The sequence below is a fragment of the Mus caroli genome, unplaced genomic scaffold (assembly GCF_978045245.1).
Source record: "Mus caroli unplaced genomic scaffold, Mus_caroli_1 scaffold_12, whole genome shotgun sequence".
NCBI lineage: Eukaryota > Metazoa > Chordata > Mammalia > Rodentia > Muridae > Mus > Mus caroli.
In genome coordinates this window covers 51567260-51578987 of record NW_028227267.1, presented here as the reverse complement: position 1 = coordinate 51578987, position 11728 = coordinate 51567260, and the positions used below count along the sequence as shown (strand labels likewise).

The 11728-nt window shown below is 48.3% G+C and overlaps 1 protein-coding gene across 2 annotated transcripts; it reads right to left on the bottom strand.

The window, feature by feature from the left end:
• Positions 1-431: 431 nt before the first annotated feature.
• On the bottom strand, positions 432-10999 carry LOC110309271 (dehydrogenase/reductase SDR family member 4). Of its 2 annotated transcripts, XM_021181828.3 has the most exons (8): positions 10744-10997; positions 9572-9749; positions 4378-4479; positions 3431-3501; positions 3283-3334; positions 2876-3010; positions 2381-2436; positions 432-952 (listed from the first exon to the last, which is right to left on the bottom strand). In XM_021181828.3, exons 1-8 carry the CDS (start codon positions 10872-10874, stop codon positions 838-840), a joined length of 840 nt encoding a protein of 279 aa, XP_021037487.1. In that variant the 5' UTR covers positions 10875-10997; the 3' UTR covers positions 432-837. The 2 variants fall into 2 exon arrangements, with proteins under 2 accessions (XP_021037487.1, XP_021037488.1); XM_021181829.3 differs by lacking the exon at positions 4378-4479 and having other exon boundaries at positions 10744-10999.
• Positions 11000-11728: the final 729 nt, after the last annotated feature.

Here is an 11728-nt window from a genome sequence, read left to right as displayed (position 1 = left end):
CTCAGGAACGGTCCAGCTCGTCCTTGCTGACCCTGGAGGGAACTCTGAATCAAGGACGATGCTGCAAAAAGACCTGTCCGAATGTGCGGGAGGGAGTTAGTTCTTTCTTTCTCTCTCGTTTTTTTTTTTTTTTTTTTTTTTTTTTTTTTTTTTTTTTTTTTTTTGCTCGCTAGTCTAGTTTCGGGGATCCCCGTGGCGTCCTTGGCACCGTCCCTGGGGGTGTGAGGCTAAGAGTAGCACCTGGGAGTTCCCGAGCCACCTCCCCCAACAGCTGGCAAGCAGCTCCGTGGCAGGCAGACGTAACCACCCTTGAGCGGCAAGCTCGGGCCTTGGAGATAGGGAGGAGGGCTAGGGAGAATCCAGAGATCCAGCACTGCCTAGACTTCTCAGATACACTAAGCACCTCACATTGAGAAATAAACACGCAGTGATTCAGAGCAACGTGATCATCTTCATTTTATTTGTACCTTATATGTAAATTGTTAATTTCTATCTCTGTTCAAGTCTGTCCCTTCTATCTCCCCTCAAAGTGTCCAGAGGCAAGGATGAGAGGGATTTGATCTTCACTAAAGTAGCCACAGTCTTCTCAGCAAGCCCTTTTCCCACTACCTATCCCCCAGCTTCCCGCCCCCTCCCCAAAGCCGTTTTCAAGGCCATAGCAACAGCAAGGATGCTCATCTGACCACACTTCGACCACAGGGAAAGCAGGAACTTATCACTGGGCAGAACTGATTTTGTGAGGTGAACAGATGTTAGGTGGTGGCAAGGAAGGGCGACAGAGGCAAGGTGGACTGAGCCCGCCCCCCACACCTGCCCTGGTAGACTGTTTCTGGGTCCTCAGAGGCGAGAAGGGGTTCCTCCCCCCACTACTACGGTCTCGCCATTGATGTAACTGGCGTCTTCAGAGCATAAGAAGGAAACTATGCCGGCACAATCCTCTGGCTTGCCTAGCCTGGGAAACAGGAAACAAGGAGAGAGCAATTGTCAAATAGGTTAGCTAGCCTCTCTCATCTGGCTCACGGGACATGAAATTTGCTTAAGAATTATCAGGTGGGAGCTGGTGAGAAGGCTCAGCAGTTAGGAGCATTGGCCAGCTGCTCTTCCAAAGGACCCAGGTTTAAGTCTCAGGACACACACACACACACACACACACACACACACACACACACACACACACGGCAGTTCACAACAGTCCAAAACTCCAATTCCAGGGGTGTGTGATGCCTTCTTCTGCCCTACAGGGACAGGAGCACCAGGATCATGTGTGGCACACAGACACACATGTAGGCAAAACACCCATATGTATTTTAAAAATTGAAAAAAAATTAGGTGATTTTTCTTAGAACCAGTGTACAGCCTTTTTTTTTGCCTATTAAATAGGGTGATTATGATTAGGTGGTTATAATTTATAGATGCATAAATACTGTATCCTGCAAAACCATGTTATATTTAAATATAGAAACACTGTTTTTAGATACCAGAATGCAAAGTCAGGCCCATAAAATGGTGAACAATTATTTGATGTTTCAAAAGAAATGATTTCAACATGTAAATATGCTATTTGAGTGTCAGAGAGTCTGTGCTGATAGGAAACGGCATGACCGAGGCGTTTCATTTGTACGGGTTCAGTGTACAGATCTATTCAGGAATCTATTTTTTGTCCTCTTATCAACACATTTGTTTTATAAGGATGTGCTAAATCACACAGTTTGTACCGTGGTTCTGTATGTTCTAGAGGTGTCAGCATGAGGGACAGAAAGGCTAGTGTTTCTCCAACCTCTCTGCACAGTGTAGTCACCCGGAAGGGTTAATAAAAAGAAAAGGTAAAAGATATACACATTCTACCATGGGTCAGTTAAAGAGGAGACCCTGGAAGGGTACAGTAAGCAGGCGCACTACTGAAAGCTCCCCTAGATGCTTCAAACGTGCAGCCAGGATTCAGATGCTTAGGATTAGATGACTCACTGGGCTCCTAGGATGGCAATACTGTTAACTGAGCCTAAAGCTCATGCCTAGCCTCAGCTTGACTTTGGGAGGACTTGAGGAAGTCTGGAGTGTTTGGACTAGTGAAGAGGTAGGCACTGCCAGCGTTTGCCCTTGAGGGGTCAAGCTAGAACAGCCGGAAGGCAGAGAGAGGCAGTGGACCTAGAACAATGGAGACCTAGCAAAACTGTCTGTGTGCTTCAGTGGACAAGGGCTCTGCTTTGGGCCAGCTCTGATGCCTTTGGTTTTTGTCCTGGAAGCAGTGTCCTTGGTCAGGTGATAGGAGTGATAGGGTCTATGAATCTGTGACATCTACAAGGCGCATGCTGTGTTATCTGTGGGACTGAGAGCCAGGGGAGAGCTTTCTGTCTATCCACACTAACCCTGACCTGCTTACCTTCTGACTTGCATGGTTTCTTTTATGAAGTCCTCTCTTGCTTTCTCCTCCCACAACTGCGGGAAGAAGGGAAATCTTTTCATGTGCAGGAAGAGGGAAAGCCCGGGAAGAGAATGGAGGAACACTACAGCCTGTTAGGGAAGGGTTCAAATTCCCATCTCTTGTTGCTTCTCCACTCTCTTCCCTCTCCACTGCCAGTCTCTTCTTCACCCTTTCAAGTCTTATACAGGTATCTTGTTAGGTCTCCTCAGTTCTCATCCACTTTAGGAGACAGGATACAATATGGGTACAGTCTGAATTCCTGACCCTGCTTCACTTGGTAGAGCCCAGTAGGAAAGGGGTATGTGGGAGTCTGGCCTGGGGGAGGTGTCTGGTAAGGACAGGGGTATGAGGAAGCATAGGCGGCAGGGATGGAGGTGGGGGTGGGTTTAGTAGTTGGGCCTGGGCTTCCCCATCCTCTCAAGGGATCTGGGGGCACAATGTTTTCCTTCTCACCACACTGCTGAAGCGAGTCTTGATGAGTCCAGGTGCCAAGCAGTTTACTCGAATGTTCTTCGGGGCCAACTCCGCTGCAAAGTTCTTAGTAAGACCCAGCAGAGCTGTTTTGCTAACATTGTAAGGACCCAGAGACTAGGGAAAGAAGAGAGTTGAGTCTGTTTATTAGCTTGCAGGGTCATTTTTGGAAAAATTCTTATTCTACAACAAGGGCGGGCACTGAAAAAAAGCACCGCCTGTTAGGGAAGGTCACAGTCAGAGATCGCCTTGTGGTTCGTGTAGGTTAGGGTTCATGGAAGCAAGGTGTCTCTTTTGTGGGAGAGGACTTGGTAGGATGATGGTAAAGTACATGTTTGGGCAGTTGGAGAGGTGGATGGTGTAGGATGGAAGGAGCGATAGGTACTCACAGGGAATCGAGTGAAGCCTGCTACAGAACCCACAATCACCACTGAGCCGCCTCTGCAAAGGAAAGTGAGCTGAGCTGACTCCCTCCAGCATAAAGAGCGCTGCCCCTGTGGGGCACACCTCACCCGAGCTTCCTTTCAGTATCGGTACCCTCGTTTTTCCATCTCTGGCACCACCGCTTTAATCATCATGGCTGTAGCTGTCACATTAATGCTCAAAACCTGAAGGCAACAGAGAGGAAGGCAACATGAGAAGGGCGTCAGGGGGCCCAGCGATGAGGAGTCACATGTCCCCTGAAAACGCCTGTTAGAGTTGATAGAGACCTAACAATGGAACCGCTTAGGGTTCAAGACTGAGTACGTGCCTCTCACTGCTCGGTTAAGTAGATGATGGCACATTGGGTTAGGTGAAGCAGAACGAAGCCAGTTCATCTCTCCTTCCCAGCCAGTCCACAGTCAGCTTGACCTCTCAGGACTGCCTACTTTGGTTTTGAGCTGGATTTTAGTACTTCTCCCAAGTAGGGAGAACGTGAGATTGGGCCATGGCCTGGCCCTAGAGTGGCCTGGGTTTCTCTAACCTATTACTGGTTTTTGAGACAGGGTCAGTCACTGAACCTAGAGCTTACTGATTCAGCTGACTGGTCAGTAAGCTCACACCATGGCCTTGTTTTCCCAAATGCTGAGATGACAGGCACACTGGAGGTCTGATGTCTACCCTTTATGATTTTACAGCAAGCACTTTGTATAGGCTCTATACGGGGCTTTACAGTATATAGTTTAGGCTAGTCTTGAACTCACTATATAGTCTATGTTGACCTTAAATTTACAATGACCCTTCTGTCTCAGCCTTCCAAGTACTGGGATTACAAGTGTGTGTCTCAACACTTGGCTTTCTTCTAAATTTTCTTCTTAAAAGGTTCCAGAGCCAGGCATAGTATGAGAGGGGAGCAGGACACTGGATGCTAACCCTCACAAATGCTTTATCAAGTCCACAACAGGGTGAGCCCTCCACACATGCCCTGGAGGAAAGCGAGGCATTTCCCAGGCCAGCCAAGTTTGTGTGGAGGCCAGTCTAATGCTGTGTCCATCTCCTCTCACCTTGTTCCACACCTCCTCTGTGACATCCATTAGATTTCCAAAGAAAGGGTTGACAGCAGCATTGGAGACCAGGATATCAATCCCCTGGTGACGTTTCAGAGCCTAGAGAAGAAGTCGTGAGTCAGGGCTGCACACGAAGAGATGGATGTTCATTTGTCAATGTTGATATGGAGTTTCTTCTTGGGAGCAGTTGTCAAATGCCTTTCTCAAAGCACATTCTCTCTAAAGCCCCCCTAAGGTCTGATGACATTTGAAGTCATTATTTCTGTGTGTCTCCTGACCTGCTTGTTCTTTGAAGGGCATCTCTGACCCCTCGCTCTTTTCTTTATATTTCTATTTAGCCAGCTCTTCCATCCTTATGTCTTCACCTTTCTCCTCAAATCTATTTCTAGACCTCCTCTTGAGTCCCAGCCCATTTCCTCTAGCGCCACTGCCCATTTTCCTTGAATATGTTACCATGGCGTTGAAGCTGGCCTGTCCACACGTACCCGAATGGAGAGAGATCCCAGGAAAGGATCAGTCTTTCCTCATGGTGCAAGTGATGACACGTAGGTCTGAGGAAGTTAAATTTTCAAGGTTGTAACTCAGCAATCACTTTGTAGAGGCATCTAAGCTCAGGAAGGCCCATTCCTTTGGTATTTGGGAAAACTAAAAGGATCCCCTCGGCCCCTGCAGGTTACAATGCAGTGGAGAGCTGATTCCTAGGAGCCTTCTGCAAGCCAGTTGGGATATTTATGAAGCAGCCACGCAGGAGACCTGTGCTGGTGAGGACATTATCCTGGCTCTGAAAGCAGCCTCACACTCAGCTTTGATATCATTTGCTCTTCTTCTTCTTCTTCTTCTTCTTCTTCTTCTTTTTTTTTTTTTGGCCCAGAAGTACAGAAGAGGCAAGGCAGAAACTGAGGCTTAAGCTGAGAAAGCCAAGAAAGGAGGCACCTCACCTTCTCAGTAAGTTGTAAGTAGGTGGTGAAGGCATTGTCAGGAGTTAGAGGCCACCTTAAAACCAGCCTTTGTATTTGCCCAGACCCTGCAATTTTGAAGCCTTGGGCAAATAGCATGTAATGGGCCCTCAATCAACTTTGTGCCTCCAATTTGGCAAAGGAGGGGTGTCATTAACAATGCGCACCATCTGCCAGCTTCTCCTTTTAACTAATTATTCTTGCTAACTAGGTGCTAAGCTCAGTTGTTTCTACACTGCTAGAGGAATACCCAGGCTGTCAACGTGTTCATTTAACAAAAATTTAAAGTCATAGACTCCACTTAAACCACTACCAATGTGCTTGCTCATGCATTCTAAATGTTGGTATTGTAGCCCAAAAAGACTCAGTCACCTGCCTTCGCTCCATGTGAAAAGCCTGCTGACATGTGACAGGCAAGACCAACAGAAGGAAAGTGATGTGTGCCATGCTCTGTGACTGTCTGAGAAGGGGAGAGGGTAGTGGACTGAGCCAGAGGGTGTTTGCCATCTTCTGGCTTCTGTCTCCCTCCTCTTTCATGCCTGTCTGCACACATGGGGGAGAAGTCTTTGTTGACTGAGCATCACAGAATCATACACGTTCATGAGAAACTGGGTATAAGAATCTCTGCTTATGATCCCAGCTCAAGGGAAGTCGGGGTAGCAAATCACAGGGTCAAGGCAGTTCGAGCTATAGAACAAGACTCTGCCTCACAACCTCGATCCCCAATATAAAAAGCCACCCTTCAAAACGCCAAACGAGAAAAGACCACGGTGATGACTGTCAGACTTTGCTCTAAACTGTACGATCACCACACCAGCGTGCTTTGGACTGGTCTGTTTTGATGGTTATTTAAGACAAAGTAGGATCAAGTGGGGAGCCTGGCGTGTGCTGCCACAGCACTGACTGTTCAACTATGGTCAGCCACCTTTGGGGAACATCTGTTCTCACTTCAGGAAAACAGTGGACACAGGAGAATACTTGAAACTGCTGATGGCCACCCTGTGACTCTCCACCCTGACATCTGTTGTTCAGCCTTCCCAACAGTTTTTTTTTTTAAATTTTTTACGTATGTGGACATGTCTATGTGAGAGTATACTGTGTGTGTGTGTCTGTGTGACTTGCGTCTCTTATTCTCATTTCATAATGTAACACATGGTTAGAAATATCTTCACACTGTCTCTTGAGTAGCCCATACTGGTCCGTTAGCCACTGCTCTAGACCAGCGTAACAACCAATGGCCTCCTCACTGATGTTCATGGTCCGGCATCTTCTGCATTCATCTTCACTACTTCCAGAGTATCCTTTTAAAAGTCAGTTTTATCTTGCTCCAAGCTCCACGTGGGTTCTATTTGCTTCACAACTATTGACATTCTTTTGGGAGGTCGTGGAAGTCCCTGAACCCCATCCATGCAGCCTTCTTCCTACAGGCTTAGCTCTTGCTGAGGAGGGCTCCCCTCTTCCATTCAGTCCTTGGCTGGTTGCTCATTTATCAGGGTCCCTGGAGCCCCCCAACCTCATCCTAGCTCCCTAGTACCACTCACTCCTCAAGGTCTGACTCAAACTCTACTTCTGAGCCAGGGCTGCAGGATCAGCTAGGTGGACTTGCTGGGGGCCAGAGCATGCTTTCCTAATAAGGCTTTTCTTTTCTTGTGTATTTGCATGTTCATATGTGGGTGCACATGCGTGTGGAGGCCTGAGGTTGACGTCAGGAATATTCTCTGGCTGCTATTCCACCTTATTCTTTTGGGTTGGTATCTGTTAGTCAAATCTAGAGCTTGCTCTGGATATTCCATTTCTGTCTTCTGAGACTGGAATTACAGGCGAGCCCTCAGATACACCTGGGACTTATGTGGGAGTTTTAGGCTCAGTCCTCTTGCTTGCAGAGCAAGACATTTAATACTGAACCACTTCCCAAGCCCCTCCCCACTTTATAGGATTTTGACATGAAACTGTGCATGGCTCTGGGCTTGACCCCAGCACTGGTGTGTGTGTGTGTATAAGCATGTGCACGTGTGTGTGTGTGTGTGTGCGTGCATACGTGTGTGTGTGTGTGTGTGTGTGCATAAGCATGTGCACGTGCATGTGTGTGTGTGTGTATCTCTGTGTGTGTGCTTGCATATGTGTGTGTGCATGCATACGTGTGTGTGCATGTGTGTATGTGTATCTGTGTGCGTGTGCTTGCATATGTGTGTGTGCTTGCATATGTGTGTGTGCATGCATACGTGTGTGTGTGTGTGCATGTGTGTATGTGTATCTGTGTGCGTGTGCTTGCATATGTGTGTGTGCATCTCTGTGTGTGTGCGTGCATACGTGTGTGTGTGTGTGTGCATAAGCATGTGCACGTGCATGTGTGTGTGTGTATCTCTGTGTGTGTGCTTGCATATGTGTGTGTGCATGCATACGTGTGTGTGCATGTGTGTATGTGTATCTGTGTGCATGTGCTTGCATATGTGTGTGTGCTTGCATATGTGTGTGTGCATGCATACGTGTGTGTGTGTGTGCATGTGTGTATGTGTATCTGTGTGCGTGTGCTTGCATATGTGTGTGTGCATCTCTGTGTGTGTGCGTGCATACGTGTGTGTGTGTGTGTGTGTGTGTGCGTGCATGTGTTAAATGGCTGTCATTAATCGACCTTTACTTCTCAGGACAAACACTACAATCCCAGGCTCTTCCAGCAGCCTATGCCAGGCAATGCAACTTTCTCAGATTCAAATTCGACCCTTTGCAATGCACATTTAAGACTTTGTCCACAGTTCTTTAAAAATGAAGTTATCTTGGGGCTGGAGAGATGGCTCAGTGGTTAAAAGCACTGGCTGCTCTTACAGGGGACCCTGGTTTGGTAGCCAGCACTTGTATGGTGGTCCACAACCACTTGTAACTCCAGTTCCAAGGGATATGGCACCACCCTCTGACCTCCGTGGGCATGGAACACACATAGTGTAGAGACACACATGCCAGCAAAAAAAACCCTCATATACATAAAATAAAAATAAAAAATAAATAATGGAATTGTCTTGTTTTATATGTCACACTTCAGTCAAGTGCTAAGGCCCTCTCTTCCAAGAAGGCTGCCCACATGATTTCTGCCCACTGTCTGATGTGTTTACTCAGGCTGTGCTTTCTCTGTGCGGGTGTCTTCCCTTGGATTTGAGGGAAGAGTGCACACCCTGAAACTTGGGGGAGACACACCGTCTTTGCCGCTTGATTCACATTTTCTTACACAGCTGGAGATGGGTGCCAAGTGTCAAGTCTGACACAGGCTTAGACTAAAGTTTATTTGGGCACCCAAGGCTTGGCACTACATAAATGGGGGATGTGTCTGGTGGTCTGCAGGCCTGGCCTGAATCACAGGTCTTTTCTTTCTGGATGATGAGATGATACAGTCTCTGTAAATACAGGGAGAGCAGTCCTTGCCTGGGTGGAGTAGCCCACACTTGTACTTCCAGCACTGGGGGAGCAAGCTCATGGCTAGACAGGGCTGCAAGATGAATTACATTCCACTCTGGCTCCAGTACAAGCTCCTGGCCCCCTTAAAACAAACCAAACCAATACCAACAACAAAAAAGCCCACATAAGGGTCTGAACACAAGAAATGGCTTGTAGTGGATAAATGAAACATAGTGAACTGCCTCTCCCCAGTGCCCACGAGCTCTATGAGCCAAAGAACAGGAGAACATTTATTAACTCAGACCAGGGAACCAGGAGCAGGCATTTTTTGGGGGGAGGGTATCTAAGGGATCATGCAAGGGTGAAGAACCAGAGCAGCTTTTGAATCTCTGGCTGGGAGAATCTGGTTGTGCTTAGACTTTGGGATGCAGACATCACTGAAAAGGGTACACAATAAAAATGTATTGATGAGAGTCTGGAGAGATGGCTCAGTAGGTAAAAGGATGTACTTTTCTCATAAAGGACCTAAGGTCAGTTCCCAGCACCCACATCAGGTGGCTTATGGCCACCTGTAACTCCAGCTTTAGAGGGTTCAAGACTCTCTTCTGGCCCCCATGGGCACCTACACTAACAAGTACTCCCCTACCATACTCGGAATGAAACATAATGAAATTAATGTTTAAAACAATATTGGTGGACTAGTTTGGGTGTGAGCATTAGGATGCTAGCAGGGGTCAGCATGGGTTGCATCTCACCAATGTGGTCCTAGAAACCAGGCAGGAAGGCACAGGCTGCCTTGCCTCCCTTCTGCCATGCCTTGGCCCAGCGCCCATATCCTGCCTGCTCACCGTGGTTACCAGCTTTTCTCGATCCTCTGCCTTCCCCACGTGGCACACGATGCCAGTCACACTCAGGCCCTCTCCCTGTAGTGTGGCCACTGCACGGTCCACATTCTGCTGTTTGCGGCTGCTGACGACCACGTGGGCCCCATCCTCAGCCAGACGCCGGGCAATGGCAAAGCCGATCCTACGAGGGCAAAAGGTGACACACTGTCAAGGCCTCTACCGCAGGGAAGAGGGCGAGAGCACGCGTGGGCTCTGCTTTCAGGCTTTCAGCATTGGACCCTTGCTCTCCCTGTATTCGAGCTTCACGCATTCCTACTAGGTAGAGTAGGCTTTTAATGGTGCAGACAGAAGGATAAGCTCAGATCATTTTATTATGATCTTGTCTTTTACCCCAGTTCCCGGGACTGACATCACCTACCACAGGCTTCATGACCGATTATTGTACCTATGTCCAGTTGGGACAGAGGGGAGAGAAATGGATGAGTGTTCAGTTGTTGCCATGGGCTTAGGGGCCTTGCTGGAAGAAGCCCAAATCCCCAAATACCTCTTACCATACTACAACCTCACAATTCTACCTTTTGTTATATTTGGGGAGCCTTCACCAAAAAAGCATGGCTCAAAATGTAAATATCAATTACATATTTTATAATAGCCACATGTTAGCTTTTCATAGGCATCTGCATTCCAGATTTTCAAGGAGTTTTTTAATCTAGTAAGGTCCTGTGGGGATTAAAAAAACTGGATAGTTGAGAGTGGTGGGTGAGACAGGCTGGGCACGGAGGCCCAAATATACAGACTGAAGTAAACATCTGGGCACGGGATCCAAGGGGTGGGGACACTAGGGAGCAAGAACAGCAAGCAGAGCTTTGAGGCCTTGACTGGTTGTTTTGGTCTTCCCAGACTCTAGGTGGAGCTGTCGACTGGGGCAGCCCAGAAGCACGGGGACCTGGGTCCATCTGGCAGCGACGAGCTGTCACAAAGCCGAAGGCAGCAGTGATACAAGGGCTAGCCTGTGGCAGGGCCAGGTCGGGGATTCGGAGCGATTTCAGGTCCACTATGTGGGTTTCCTTTTTCTCCCTCGGGGAGGCCTTTGGCCGCATCTGAGGCTCGAGGACAACAGTCCAGGAGTTAAAGAGTACTTGTTTCTGGATGAAGACTCTGGTTCTGGTACTCACCCGTCGGTGGAGGCTGTGACCAGGGCCACCTTATTCGAGAGAGGGTTCTGACGAGTCAACCCGGAACTGGCCATCCTCACCGACATCCACGCTTGAGTCCAGCCACCTAACAGCCGTCCCGCTTTCTGCATAGTTCAGGCCAGGGGGTTGGGTTGAACTCTGCTAAGGGGAGGGGACTGTTCAAAGGGCGGGAGGCTGGTCTAGCTGCGAGCGCTCTGACTTCCCAGACTGCCTGCCCCGCTTCTAGGACATGCTCTGCGATGGCCCGGGACGAGGCGGGAGCCGCGGCGGTTGCGAGCGCTCCCTGCTGGCGCCCCGCGCCCCTTTGCCTGATTTGGGACTCCCACAAATTCTCAGTCCAAGTTTCCTTCAAGACCCCCTACAACTCTTCTACCTGGACCCCCAGCTTTTCCTGTGTCCCAGATGCTCCTCCCACTTCTGCTAGCCCACCTTTTTTTTTGGGATGGGGTCGTAGGAGAGTCGCTGTAGAGGAAACTTTGCAATTTTATTTATTTTTGTTTTGCTTCCTTAAACTCCAAATAATTCTTCCTTTAAAAACGCCTGGGTTTGTATGCAGGACTGCACAGACAACTCATTTGGTAAAGTGGTTGTTGAACAAGCATGCTGGCCTGAGTTTGGATCTTCAGCATTAACATAAAAAGCAGGACTTGTCACCTAACAGCTGTATTCCTAGCTTTGGAGACACAGACAAGATGATTGTTGCGGCTTCTGGTCATCTGGTCTTGCCAATCCATGAGCTCCGGGCTCAGTGAAAAACCCTATCTCAAGAAAAAGATAAGATGGGGAGTGGTAGAAAACAGTCCATGTTGACGTCTCGTACAGGCATGTGTGTGCATACCCCTACTCCCCCAGCCCCAGAAACACACTGTGATGAGTGTAGTAAAAAAACACCTTTAGACATGCAAAAAATAGCTTATTCAGGAACCCCACTACACCCAAGGCTATACTGATAACCAGAACATCA

Bases quoted from the DNA above. Each gene is read 5' to 3' on its own strand.
- LOC110309271 (XM_021181828.3), bottom strand. From the start codon at position 10,874: ATGCAGAAAGCGGGACGGCTGTTAGGTGGCTGGACTCAAGCGTGGATG. The intron at 9,750-10,743 runs GTGAGTACCAGA...TTGCCCTCGTAG, and splicing joins GTCACAGCCTCCACCGACGG to GATCGGCTTTGCCATTGCCC. The intron at 4,480-9,571 runs GTGAGCAGGCAG...CTTCTTCTCTAG, and splicing joins GAGAAAAGCTGGTAACCACG to GCTCTGAAACGTCACCAGGG.